Here is a 14,785-nt window from a genome sequence, read left to right as displayed (position 1 = left end):
AGTTTTCTGTAGCTCTGATGTTATTTACCATTTCATAGATCAACAATGTCAGCTTTTACATTGTAAACTTCGATCAGTACAGTGTATATTCCTCACATGAGAAGTGTTGTGTACATATCACACAATATGATTATGTATTTGTAAACTTTGCATTTGAAAAACTTATCAAGTTATCAAAATAGTCCAAACTTGAAGTCTTCTATATTGTATAGATGGTGACACGGCCTCGAGGACAATATTCTATATGATACCACCCAGGAATGTATTGACCTGTACGGAACCAGTGGTTAAGACAACTTACCCTTCAATACTCAAAACTTCCTCCACCTCCTGGATCTGTACAGAGACGTTCACTTCAACTGAAAACAAATTTGTGTATGTCAATGCTATGACATTAGCCCGGCATTTTGTTAAAGTGCCCAATTACAGGCACTATACATTTACAAACGACCCTCCTTACTGACTAAATACGTGCGAAAGACAGCTGTTGGGGGTCACCAATATGCTCTTTCTAGTTGGTTCCACATCAGCATCACTTGTAGGAGTGTATGATTGTCTTAAGGTACGCGATCATGATACTTACACTGAATCTGCCAGGCTTTCTCGAGGCGGGCCTTGATCTTAAACCAATCTTTCGGAGACACTCTCTCGTGGAAATGTAGGAAGAACTGGTAGGAGTAGTCAAGCAGATGGTTTGTCACCCCTATGTACAGCTTGTAGGGCCTGCCAGAGATCCCAGCGACACTGAAGGACGTGGCCAGGTCGTTCACGAGCACCTTCTTATGGAATCCTGGGTAAACCAGGATGGAATCCTGGTAGATGACATAGAATATTCTCCAGTAGCGAGGTCTGGTCGCACCACTCGTCCTGAAAGACAAAAGGGTAACATATGATAGGTAGTCATCGAAAGGCTGCTTCTCAAACAGCTTGTAACCAAACAACAATGGTGGTCCAGGATTTTGGAGAAGGAGGGGGTGCACATGAATCAAGAAGTCCAAAAGAGCATGCACACACACCCTCACCCCCACCCCACACAGCCCTGGTGGTTCAATGTTTACCTAAATATATTTTATAAATTTTATACAGATGAAAGGGAATTCTGACTTATGTCACGTGGTACTTAAGTTCTTCCAGTCCTTTTGTGTGACTCGATGACCACCTTTAGTTTACATCTCATCTAACTGCTGCAATTTAGTATTAAATACATTGTTTTCCATGGTCATTAAGGCCGTTTTGGAAAGTGGTTGGGCATCGCAGTGTGGGGAATTGTTTAGTCCCACTGTAAGAACCGTTTTGAATACTGATTAATTATTGTTAACGATCTGTTTCTGGCTCTGGTTTCTGTGAAGTTTTCACACTCAGAACTTACTGCGTCACTTGTTGAAGGAAGTATTCCTCTTGTTTTATTATCTTCACTTTGACGTCTTTTGCGAGGCCTGTAATGGCAATGGCAGTGGCAACAAATCATGAATAAATATTCAGAAGAAGATGTTCTTGTATTACAATCCTCAGTTTACATGGGTATATAATAAACTACCATATTGTACCCCTGTATAACTATCCTATGTTTACATGGGTATATAATAAACTATCATATTGCACCCGTGTATTACTATCCTAAGGTTACATGGGTATATAATAAACTAACGTATTGCACCCGTGTATTACTATCCTCAGTTTACATGGGTATATAATAAACTACCATATTGCACCCCTGTATTGCTATCCTAAGTTTACATGGGTATATAATAAACTACCATATTGCACCCCTGTATTACTATCCTAAGTTTACATGGGTATATAATAAACTACCATATTGCACCCCTGTATTACTATCCTAAGTTTACATGGGTATATATCATGGGTATATATTAAACTACCATATGGCATTCCGGTATTACTATCCTAAGTTTACATGGGTATATGATAAACTACCATATTCCACCCCTGTATTGCTATCCTAAGTTTACATGGGTATATAATAAACTACCATATTGCACCCTGTATTACTATCCTAAGGTTACATGGGTATATAATAAACTAACGTATTGCACCCGTGTATTACTATCCTCAGTTTACATGGGTATATAATAAACTACCATATTGCACCCCTTTATTACTATCCTAAGTTTACATGGGTATATAATAAACTACCATATTGCACCCCTTTATTACTATACTAAGTTTACATGGGTATATAATAAACTACTATATTACACCCCTGTATTACTATCCTAAGTTTACATGGGTATATATTAAACTACCATATGGCATTCCGGTATTACTATCCTAAGTTTACATGGGTATATGATAAACTACCATATTCCACCCCTGTATTGCTATCCTAAGTTTACATGGGTATATAATAAACTTCCATATTCCACCCCTGTATTGCTATCCTAAGTTTACATGGGTATATGATAAACTACCATATTCCACCCCTGTATTGCTATCCTAAGTTTACATGGGTATATAATAAACTACCATATTCCACCCCTGTATTACTATCCTAAGTTTACATGGGTATATAATAAACTACCATATTCCACCCCTGTATTACTATCCTAAGTTTACATGGGTATATAATAAACTACCATATTCCACCCCTGTATTACTATCCTAAGTTTACATGGGTATATAATAAACTACCATATTCCACCCCTGTATTACTATCCTAAGTTTACATGGGTAAATAATAAACTACCATATTCCACCCCTGTATTGCTATCCTAAGTTTACATGGGTATATAACAAACTACAATATTGCACCCCTGTATTACTATCCTAAGTTTACATGGGTATATAATAAACTACAATATTGCACCCCTGTATTACTATCCTAAGTTTACATGGGTATATAATAAACTACCATATTCCACCCCTGTATTGCTATCCTAAGTTTACATGGGTATATAACAAACTACCATATTGCACCCAGTATTACTATCCTAAGTTTACATTGGTATATAATGAATGGCATATATTATTATCTGGTTATCACTACGGCGGACTTACATCGGAAGTAAGATATCTTTTATCGTTTGGATTGCAAAATGAAGGTGTCCATTTTCGCTTATTTGTTTCTTCTATATTAATAGAACTGACATGGACTGGTTTTTGGAAGGGTAACGTGACATTAATTACCCTCTCCGTCTGGAATAGGACAGATAGAACCACTTACACACAGATCATATGCATACTATAAACACTACATGCACTATGTAGGTATTTGTGAGAATATGTTATCCAAATATTAATATCTACAACAATAAGTGAGAAGGTTTCTGTTTCTGGGCAATATTCGGGGAAGGCCAAGTTTCAGATGTCAATATAACCTTCACCCTTCACTCATCAAATTGAATTCAATACTTTACTAAAACCAATTGGCAGAGAGAGAATGTTTCTGTTTAGACAATGACTCGGGACATAAGGGTCTTGACACTTCATTTTACTCGAACCCGGGAACCTTGGCATATCGAGCCAACCTTGTAACCTCTTGTCTCCCCCACAACACACACATCAAGAGGCCAGTGTAACTATTTCTTAAACATAACAAATGTACAAGTCTTTACAAACACCCTTACTTAATTGTTGCCTCAAGGTTTGGCTAAGTTTTGCCTCCACACGAACAAAGTCCAGCCGAGCCAACTCCGCCTCAAAGTACAGATCGAAGGTGTATCTCCTGGAGAAGAGCTTCTCCTCTCGGATGTACAGGTTGTAGCTTTGGTGTTTGTTGTAGCTCAGACTAATCAGGTTCCTTGTAACTTTTTCATAAAAGTTTTCTGTAAACGTAGCTTTCTCAAGTGGGTTGGTGATTGTGACTATATTGGTTGATAATTCCGTCCTTGTGAATGTGTAGAAGAGGCGTGATACAATCCTCCTGTGAAGTGGGCAAATATACACATGAACATACACATGCTATTGAAGATGCTTATATACGGTGGAATGACATATATGCAGTTCTTTATGCTATAGATGATTAGTAATTTCATTTTCTTTGTAAAACGAACACAGAAAGTTATTTAATCACCCTGTGTTAAATATACATATGTTCACAGTTGATGCTAACAATTGATATATTATTCTCAATATTAAATTTTCTCTGAAATTTATGTATTATGTATTATGGAAAACATGAAGCTTCTTAACATCGCCTTGACCAAATGAAGTTGTTCCTATAACACTATAATGTACAGTTATACGAACTCGTTCTGCGTACACCCTTGGGAAGGTCCCAATAACTCTTATCGTAGTAACATGGACCGGTCGCGTGTCATCGTGATCTGACTACGTGTAGTTCAGTTAAGTTGTCCACCAACGTAGACTTATACGTCAAGAATCTCTTATGTAGCGCTATGAGCAGACACTTTGTGTCTGGATTTGGCGCATTATAAATGTACTTATTATTATTTATTATTATTAAGTTAAGGCCTTGTAAAAGTTGGAATATGCTACCAGCGTCTGCAAACAACATTCAAGTCTCCCCATCTGACAATGTGTAGGTAGTAGGATCCATGTATAGGTTGTAGGATCCATGTGTAGGTTGTAGGATCCATGTGTATGTTGTAGGATCCATGTGTATGTTGTAGGATCTATGTGTAGGTTGTAGGATCCATGTGTAGGTTGTAGGATCTATGTGTAGGTTGTAGGATCCATGTGTAGGTTGTAGGATCCATGTGTAGGTTGTAGGATCCATGTGTAGGTTGTAGGATCCATGGTAAGCCATGCGTGCTACTGCCCTGTCTACTTACCCTTCTTCAGTCACCATCTCCTCCACTGCCCGTATGTGAACGTGCCTCAGAACAGCTGAAAAGAGTGAGTGAGTGAGTTGGGTTTTACACTGCACTATCACGGCGGGGGACTCAAGAAATGGACTTCGGCGAGCTAACGCTTTAACCACTGGCTACCCCACCGCTGAAAAGAGTGAGTGAGTAGTTTTACGCCGCTTTTAGCAATATTCCAGCAATATCACGGCGGGGGATACCAGAAATGGGCTTTACATATTATGCCCATGTGCGGAATTGAACCGGGTCTTCAGTGTGACGAGCGAACGCCTTAACCACTAGGCTACCCCACCGCCCCCCGTTAAAAAGAGGACACGGATGTGTTAATATAGACCCATATCATGCTTCATTTGTGCTTTTGCCACATTAGCTACCAAACTGATACAAATCCCACCTTGACAAAGGTATTTATTCCAATTTCTTTGACTACTGGATTTAATAACCCTTGAAGACCTTCAAATTCAAATATCCGTATTAAAAATGTACCTGTAATTCCCTCCAACTGTTTCCATGATCCTAGTATGACTCCGGTGAGGAACTTCCTGTCCTGTGACAGCACCACGCCCTGGAATGTGATTGTGAAGTGTAGCCTCTCTTCGATTATGTCTAACGACTTGGCAGAAACCAGTTGATATTTCTCTCCACTCATCTTGGTCACTTGAATGTATTTCTGCAGCACTGTGATATCCAACTCCTTGTACTGGGTTCCGTCTACTACCTGGTGGTTCTGGGTCAGGAAGTACAGCAGCATGTCCACGAATCTGCTGCAAAATGAAAATGAAACCATTTAGGCCTCATTTGAAAGTGCAGTTAGTGAGGGAATTGGGTATTACTCCGCATTCAGCAATATTCCAGCTATATGGCGGCGGTTTGTAAAATCAATAATCGAGTCTGGACCAGACATTCCAGTGATCAACATCATGAGCATCGATCTACGCAATTGGGAACCGATGACATGTGACAACCTGGTCATCGAGCCTGACCACCCGATCCCGTTAGTCGCCTCTTACGACAAGCATTGGTTACTGAAGATCGATCTACGCCATTGGGATACGATGACATGTGTCAACCAAGACATCGAGACAAAATGAAAAAGAGATTGACGAAGTGCGTGAATCCTATAACTACGAGTGACAAAATGGCCTTCACGTGGAACGGTGAAGGGGAACTAGGATTTGGGTCGTGAGGAGCAATGCTCCAACTACTATGCCAAACAGCATTGAACTACTACATCCTCATCCCACTCCCTAAAAGTAAAACAATATTCTATCTGAAATATATTTTCATAGAGGTATCTTATTTATTCATGAATATATTATAATAATTCTGGTATGACATTCTTATCATTTGTGCAAGAGGTAGAGAAACATTTAAACTCTTCCTTCTAACAAGACTGAAAACTGCTTTCAAGAAAATCACTGTGAGGACAATAACAGTTTCATTACGACACTTCCAGTTCCATACAGGAACGTCAACGTACCCATCTTCGGCTATGTATCGCTTCACCGTTATGCAATGGAGTTTCATGTAGTTCCTGACATCCCAGCCTGAAAAATAAAACATATATGATGTGGCTTTCGATGTCTATGTGTCACCAGTTTGTGATCGAATTAAACAACAAGTAACGACATGCGAGCATAGGTATTCAGTGTGAGATAAAAGGTTGTTTGTTCGCTGGCTGCCAAAAGAGCAGAATAAAACAAGGAGTGAGTAGTATCATTTGTACCCAGCGGTGTGGCTTGCTGACCTTTACATCAATCACTGCTTTACGTGACTGCCACGTCCGTTCGTTCGTTCATAAACGATATTTCATTTTTAATATCATGTTTTGTTTTCCAAGATATTTTTATGGATTAAACTTCTTTTTAATTTCTCTCACGACGTTTCGACGTTTCGACCTTAATCAGGTGAACTCTGATGAAGGGACCTGGAATGGTCTCGAAACGTCGTGAGAGAAATTAAAAAGAAGTTTAATCCATATAAATATCTTGGACATCAATGTACAACTTCTAAATGCCACTGAAAGACATCATGTTTTGTTTTCAAATTGCTGATTGATAGATACTTATCAGTAATTATACTGATGCACCAGGAGTGTCCAAGACATGCGGATTTCAAATATGATTTAATAACTTTTGTCAACCAGGCAACAAGCGAATATATAGATATGGTGCTTTAATTCTTAATGTTTAAAATGCTGGGTTCCCAAACTGGTTGTTGCTTTTGATAATGGCTGCAAAGTATTTTAATGCGATTTAGTGTGTAGGATTGTTTAGCTTTTAGCAATTGTCACATATTTTGGGTCGTGATGTCGAACCCGGGCAGTGGTAATGAACAGCGAACACAGGGTGACTCGTCCGTCACAACATGTTTGAACAAACACCTTCATTTTATGACAATGACTTCTTTTATGACAATGTTAATGGCAGTGACAGTCTTTTATTGTTATCATGTCAGTGTGGTGAAATGTACTTAAGATCATAGCAAACAGAGGTACGCTATAAGCATATATAGTTGCCAACAGGTAGCATCAATGTAAAACATGCTAGCAGAGCGATCTCCCCAGGGTTGCTGCGTAATGGCCGACATGCTGACTTCATGGTTTCTAAATGAAGGACCTTTTAAACTGAAGTCCTTGTTTTTTACATATACTAAGACTATTACAGCCCTCACAAAGGCACATACATAAAGTTATGTGACATATTTATGCATATTCATATATTTAGCCTTTCCCTAGCTTTAACACACGCGTATATAAAGACACGATCAACAGAAATCTATCCCACTTGAAATACAGCTGACGCAAATATTACCACTATCTCTGTTTTCTTCTTTTTTTGGTTCTGTTGTATTTTTTAGGTTCCAAAACTTAAAGAAACACTGATGTACATTGTGAGAAGATTTTTCTAATCGTTACGGAATTTATTTATTTGCTTTGTATAATACCGTGACAATATACAAGTGTTCGGAACGGATACAAATGTCCAGACTGAAGGTAATGAAAGGCTCGCCTGTTTAATATCTACTTCTCCTGTGACGGTCAGAAGGATGTTGTCGAATATAAGTAAATACCACACCGCCCACCTATATCGTAAATCTGACATTTGATATGATTTTTGTGTGTGCACGGCTATAGGTTCAAACACAATGTACACACACACAACTCACAAAACGTCTGACATCAGTTAGAATTGTATGCGTGGGCGGGCGGTTTCATTTCAAAGCTGAGTTTGATCCCTATTTTAACCAGGCATCTATTGAGCAACAAAACAGTTTCAGTCGAAGCTTTAGTGAAAAGACGAGAATACCAAGTGTTAAGGCATCATGACGATTTAGAACCATTGGGTTTCGATTCGGAAAACACTTTTAGGGTACACACACAGGTAGATGAAGCAATGATATATGGTTACTGTCATGAACAAGAGTATCCTTTTTAAAGGGTATTTCCGAGACAATTATAGCTTGGAGTCAAGTTCAAATTTAAAGTATATACTTTTATTATATTCTTAAGGATGAAATACTGTAAATATTGGTGAAAATAAAAATGTTATTTCACTGAGTAGAATATCACTTTTGCCTGGAACTCAAGGGCCAGACTGTAGTTGGCTTGCGTAGTAAAATGCAGACTTACTCGATGTCTCGATCATTTATAAACAATGATCAAAATATAATGGATAGAATATTTTGTTAATGTTGTCAAATAACATGCATATTTCATCGAGTGGTCTGTCAAAGTTTATATGCTCACGAGTGGCGCAGCCCTCGTGAAGATATCAACTTTGTCAGACCACTCGATGAAATATACATGTTATTTGACAACATTAACAAAATATCCTCTATGTATTAATTTCCTCCAAACCTTGTGTGATCTTTTCCGCTTTCCAGGCGTTCTCTAGCCCTTCCATCAGTTTGTCGATGGCATCATGTCTGGTGTCGATCTTGTCCATGACGTACAGCCCAAGATGGAAGGAGTAACGGAATAGGTCCGTCCCATTAAACAGCCTGAAGACGTCTCCACGACTGTTGTTGACGTTCAAGGTCATCTCGAAACTTGTTGTATTAGGGGGTGACTGCAGTACTGAATATACTATGGAGTTACCAGTTGTTACCTTGTAGATTACTTTTGTGACGAAATTTCTGAAATAATACCAATAAAGCAATAATGGTAATAAATAATAATGCAAAGACGACAACAATGTAAATCTTAACTTTAATTAATTTATATTATATTTAACAATACAATCAAATTGAATTTAACAATATATTTATATTTAATAAGACAAATAAAGCAATAATGATGATAAATAATAATCTGATAAAGCAAAGACAACAACAATATAATAAAATCATTAATCTAAATTTTCATACATTTAAAAGCTGATAAACACAAGTATGACTGAAGCCTTATAAAAAACATCAGACCTATACAATGTGATGCGATATTACAGAACAAAAACATATTCCCGTACTTGTTTTAAGTAGGTAAAAGAAACTGAACAGCCATATCTCACCCATCAGGTCTAATGTATCGCTCACACCTCAGCAGGGCAATGCTCACATTTGTAACACGCATGTCTGTTACTGAAAAGGAAACGTCAATGTTAAACTCACTTTCTGTATACCTTAACTCACTTTCTGTATACCTTAACTCACTTTCTGTATACCTTAACTCACTTTCTGTATACCTTAACCATTGTAGAAAATTACCTAACTCTTTATACCTTCAGAATGAAATGAAAGATGGAGCTGGTCACATAGTACTCCATGTCTGTGTACCGAATTGTTTGGTTTTGTTGATTATCTACTGAACTGTATTTGTAATGCGCTCTATGACCATATTCCCGACGTAAACATTGACATTAGTGATGTAGCCTGGTGATAAATACCCCAGTCAAATCGGAGTCCCAGGTTCGATTCCCCACAGGGGCAAAATGTGTGAAGCCCATCTTTAGTCCAAGCTGTGTTTCGTTTGTTTGTTGCTTACCTCCGCCCCTCGTACTATTTAAGCAATGTGACAACGGATTGTAAATGATCGCATCTTGACCAGATAATCCAGTGATTCACATTATGGGTATCAATCGGCGCAGCTTAAATGCTATGACATGTGTCAACCAAGTCAGCGAGCATGACTACCCGACCCCGTTAGTAGCCTCTTACGGCAAGCATGGGTTACTGAAGACCCATTCTAACCCGGATATTCACGGGTCTCCATCATTCAAGGCCAGAGTAGGCCCACAACTGCAAGATCATAAGCGGCAAACAAGGGTTGCTGAAGATTAGTTCCTACCCCGCTATTATATATATATACCTCAGGGATTCACCAACTGAGACTTTGCTTGATAATTGCCAAGAAGAACCATACCAATTTACTGTCACCAAGACGCTACTCACCGTTCCATGTCAGTTGAATCCTGTCCCTGATGATGACCTGGTCCCCGCTGGTCAACTCCCCGATGATGTTGATGTTGTAGGTGCTGCGGTAGCGGACAATGCTGTTGACGTCCTGATGATGGTACAGCTGGTAGCGGCCAAGTGTTACCAGCGAGGTTACGTTTGGCTCTGCCACATCCACGGGGCGAACCATGGTGTTATTGTCGTAGATAAAATAGTAGATTCTCGTTATCTCCCCACTGAAAGATGTAGTCATTTTAATTACCCGGATGTGTAAAATGCAGAATGACGTTTTATGTACTTTGCTTATAATGTTTTGACCTTGCACTTCTAACCCTTCAAATGCAAAAAGTAACTCAACCACACGAGATCTTCGTCAACATTGGAGGAGGTGTCATTTTTCATATGTTTTGTTTTTACGTTACCTGCTTTACGTTACGTTACTTGGTAACGGCGGATAAACCTATTTCTGGTGTCCTCCGCCATGATATAGTCTAACTAATGGCGTAAACCAGAACCACTGTCTTACTTATTTGCTTTAATACCGTTTGATAAATGGAAATAAATAGTCAATGTCCAAGTCATAGGTGGCACGGTAGGTACTGACAGAGTGGAATTTAAATGTTCTTTAACTTGATTAGTACTTGGAATAGTCTGGAATTCCTATACTACATAAGAATTACTCTTACCCACTGACTCCAATGTATTCCTCTACGGCTGATGTTGTTATATTGAAGGTTTCCGTGCCTGAAAAAACATTCGACAAGTTTCAAAAATCATAAATTAATACCAAGTTAACAAAAAATGCCACTGGCACGATGCCATGATACTTCATGACACATGACAAACGCGTATTTGAGCCTGTGTGTTATTGCCAGTGCTTATTGTCCTATTAAACTGTTTGTAAGGAATATGTATCCGGACAGAATATTCAGGACAGTTTTTCGATATTACGAGATATCAATACTACTATATGTCACATTCAAAATCTGTTTGAATCGCGGGTGGTGATTGGTAGTAGTCATGTGAAGCAGTACTACTTTTTATTGTGTATGACGTCACATAACTTGTGACGTCATGTATTCTTGCGCTGTTCACTCGTCAGGTACGTAGAAGGTTCAGTGTGTTTAAAGCTTAGATATAAACCAAGATGCCAGTCTGTTTTCCTATACTTCGCCTATCTGTGCTAACTATGCAAGATAAGGCTTACTGTTATCAATAAAATTACTTATAATTGTATTCATAGTTACGTTCTGCTTCACTTTGACAGATAATTGATCAAATAACTTATCATGGCCAATCTTGCAGCAGGGACCGGTTGCACAAAACAATCTTAGCGTTACGACTGTCTTAATTGTATGTAGAAATATAGGCTTTGCCATCAGCTCAGCTTTGTGGAACAGGGCCGAGTATCCTTGTATTTATCACCTCCCCTTCATACAGTGAGTGCGTTTAGTTTTACGCCGCACTCAGCAATATTCCAGCTATATGGCGGCGGTCTGTAAATAATCGAGTCTGTGCCAGACAATCCCTTCACACAACGTGTTTATACGACGATAGAACCAAACCTACCCATTGTAGTATTCCATAAGTCATATATATCCTGGTTTATCTCCAGATACTGGTCGACCAATGGGGGACGTCCACTGATGTAGATGGAGAAGCTGTATTCCAGGTACAGTGTGGTCACGCCAGTATATATCTCCGTGTGGTAGAATGTCTGTAGGGTCTTGGTAAGGTGAGCTTTGGTTGGTGTGACCAGAAGGCTGATGTTGACGCCAGTAACATTGATACTTACAGTGTAGGAAATCTCCACTATTAAAACCCTGCAATTTATTGTAATAATGTTACTGTCATAATTGTCATTATTGTAACAATGTTAATTGAAATGAAGGTGCAGATGTTTGTTTCACAACGACATGAGGTATCAATGATATAAACTCACGGGCGAAAGAAACGTCACCTCGCTTTTTTAACATGTCACAAAACAACAAACTCAGATTTTGGAAATTTAACAATCATATGTGTAAAATTAATGGATTAACAACATTCTGAATGATGGAAGTGTGAACTACAAATATGAATAATTACTTAGTGTACTATAAAAGATAATTTTTTTTATTTGAGTGACGTTTCTTTCGCCCGTGAGTTTATAAGTTAAATAAATTGTCATGTTTAGAAAAGTCAGCGTTGAGTAACTATTTTACAAAATACTTACCCTTTCTCTCCTATGGCACCTTTCATGTTCAAAATGCTGATGTTGTAAGCATGTTCATCTGCCACTGTCAAAAAAAAGTTTGTAAACTTTAATAAAACTAAAATAACACAACAATGATACAGCGTGACGTCATTTTAATAATGGCGCCAAAAAATGTAACGCGTGAAGTTAAATTGTGTTACAGATCAAGAAATGTAATAGACTTGATCTTAATTTAGATCCAAAGACACAATGTAGTGGTGATTTCACAAAAACTTTCTTTAGTACAACATAGAGTCGGAATAGTTTCAGTTGAAATAATATAGTGTATATTGATATTTTAACTACCCAAAACACGAACGTGATTTTGAAATTAAAAACATTCTGACAGTACTTGAGATCTTAGAGTTAGCATAATTAAAGGACATACTGTCACCCTGTACAGGTCGGGTGTTTAACATCTATATTGTCTCACAGTGTAAAGCATTAGCTTCTTTCCAGGCCAGCTTCAGGACCTCCACCAGCTTGTCCTCCTCTCCCTCCATCTCCTCCTCAACAGCTTCAAACATCAGTCTGTACACAGAGGTAGGCTCGAACACGGTCGGCTTCTCTGTAGTCGTTGGAGTTGTTGAGGCAGTCGTAGTTGGTGTTGTTGCTTTAGTAGTCTCTACTGTCGTTACTGTGGTAGTTGTTGTCAAAGTTGTAGTAGACTCTGACGTAGACACTTCTCCCAATGTGGACTGAGACGCTGATGTTTGTGGGATTGTGGAAATGGTTGTTGGTTCTGGAGAAGAATAGTTCGTGGTGCTGACAGTAGATTGTGTAGTTTTTGTTGTAGTGGTCTCTGTGGTTGGTTCTGTAGATGGTCCAGCTGTGTTGAACTCTGTTGTAGAATTCCCTGTCGTCGTTTGGGTCGTAGTAGTCTCAGTTGAGGTCGTCATTCCAGAACTTTCTGGTGTTGTCGATGATGTTACAGTGGTTGGTCTGGGTGTAGTGGTTCGTTTGCAAGAATTGGTCCCTATAATAACCAGGATACGTGTCACAGGGGGAACTATCTACATGCACATGTATGCACAGAACAAATAGAAACTTGCCCATACGGTCTTCAAAATCCTGACCTTTAAGGCGGGTCGCTATCGGGTCATTTCCGGAGAGTAGACCAAGATATTGTAACTGAAGACGCATGCCAGAATGAGTAATTATTTGTGTTATAAGAATATGACATATTAAATATAGAAGTAAATATTACAAACATACATAATACAAGCATGGCTCGTGCCCATCTCCGAAATATTCATAAGATCATGTGAACTTCTTCAGACAAGAACTGTAACTATATTTCTCTTTAATTCCAACTGTAATAAGCACACGTAAGCACTGACTTATTGTCGTTTTCAAAACTGTTACGCCTCTTTGAAATGATGATGATGATGATGATGATGATGGTGATGATGATTTTAAATTGTTACATACATTGTTATGGTATGGCATGTGAAAATGTACAAATCTTGAATTTTCTCAATATTAATATTGTTATAGCTTTTGGTGATCGTATGTTTTTCGTTTATATACTGAGAAAAAAAAATAAGGGATCACATGAAAGTACAAGTGTTCCTCTATTTGTTTCAAGGTTTCTTCACAAGCTATGCGATACAACACTTGTGAAGAAACATGGAAAAAAATAAAGGAACACTTGTGCTTTCATGTGATCCCTTATTTTCCCCTCAGTATATAATGTATTTGTAACTTCGATTTATAATGACTTAGCAATAGATTAATATATTACGTTAGACATTACTTTATATTACTCAGTGGCACTTATTGTCTGTTTCTACAGTTCGGTTCATAGTTACCATCGTGGCAGCAGCAATAGAACTGGTCTTTCTCCTGTCCATATCGGATGCAGGTGCCCCTTCCATCACAAGCATCGAAATATCCTGTTAACAGTTAATCACCAATAATCACCAGAATAATTAAACATGCGTATTCATCTAAATAGGTTTTCAGTATCTAAAAAGACACTATCAGTATTGAGTAGGATCTGAAACCAGTTTTACTGAAACTTACATAATGTTGTATGACCATTGACATGTACCAACCTTCTATCCTTTGCAAGTCCATACTGCATTTAATGCCCCCTTGTGATATAACTCCGGTCATGAGGGTGTCATTGTGCATTGTGGAATCAATGGACAGATTGCCCGATGCGTCATGGAGAATTAGACTATTTCTGGCCCCAGAGAACAATCCAGTAACGACAGTGGTGGTCTGATCAGTTGTAACATAGCCACTGATGTCGGCTACTTTGTTGTCAAGTTTTGTGATGTTCATGCTGAAATTCCTGGTGTCACTTGGACAAGTGAGCAAACCTGACCAGCTACTGGACACAAAACCCGAACCTGAAACGGTAAAG

The 14,785-nt window shown here is 38.5% G+C and overlaps 1 protein-coding gene across 2 annotated transcripts in view; it reads right to left on the bottom strand.

Annotated features, from left to right (window-relative positions):
- LOC124275345 overlaps positions 1-14,785 on the bottom strand; it is a 57,530-nt gene that overhangs the window by 28,341 nt on the left and 14,404 nt on the right. Inside the window, exons 6-21 of one of the 2 annotated variants that reach the window (XM_046710841.1) lie at positions 14,472-14,771; positions 14,226-14,309; positions 12,848-13,390; positions 12,394-12,457; positions 11,748-12,001; positions 10,865-10,922; positions 10,176-10,414; positions 9,296-9,365; positions 8,644-8,921; positions 6,265-6,331; positions 5,271-5,548; positions 4,752-4,806; positions 3,585-3,880; positions 1,370-1,436; positions 584-867; positions 302-359 (exon numbers count right to left, since the gene is read on the bottom strand). In XM_046710841.1, the coding sequence (XP_046566797.1) occupies positions 302-359; positions 584-867; positions 1,370-1,436; positions 3,585-3,880; positions 4,752-4,806; positions 5,271-5,548; positions 6,265-6,331; positions 8,644-8,921; positions 9,296-9,365; positions 10,176-10,414; positions 10,865-10,922; positions 11,748-12,001; positions 12,394-12,457; positions 12,848-13,390; positions 14,226-14,309; positions 14,472-14,771 (2,995 nt within the window). The remainder of the gene's footprint in view (positions 1-301; positions 360-583; positions 868-1,369; positions 1,437-3,584; positions 3,881-4,751; positions 4,807-5,270; positions 5,549-6,264; positions 6,332-8,643; positions 8,922-9,295; positions 9,366-10,175; positions 10,415-10,864; positions 10,923-11,747; positions 12,002-12,393; positions 12,458-12,847; positions 13,391-14,225; positions 14,310-14,471; positions 14,772-14,785) is intronic. The other variant, XM_046710842.1, reaches the window with a different exon arrangement.

The sequence above is a fragment of the Haliotis rubra genome, unplaced genomic scaffold, assembly GCF_003918875.1.
Source record: "Haliotis rubra isolate DU_JTF1 unplaced genomic scaffold, ASM391887v1 Scf2, whole genome shotgun sequence".
Lineage (NCBI taxonomy): Eukaryota > Metazoa > Mollusca > Gastropoda > Lepetellida > Haliotidae > Haliotis > Haliotis rubra.
This window is presented reverse-complemented; position numbering and strand designations above follow the sequence as displayed.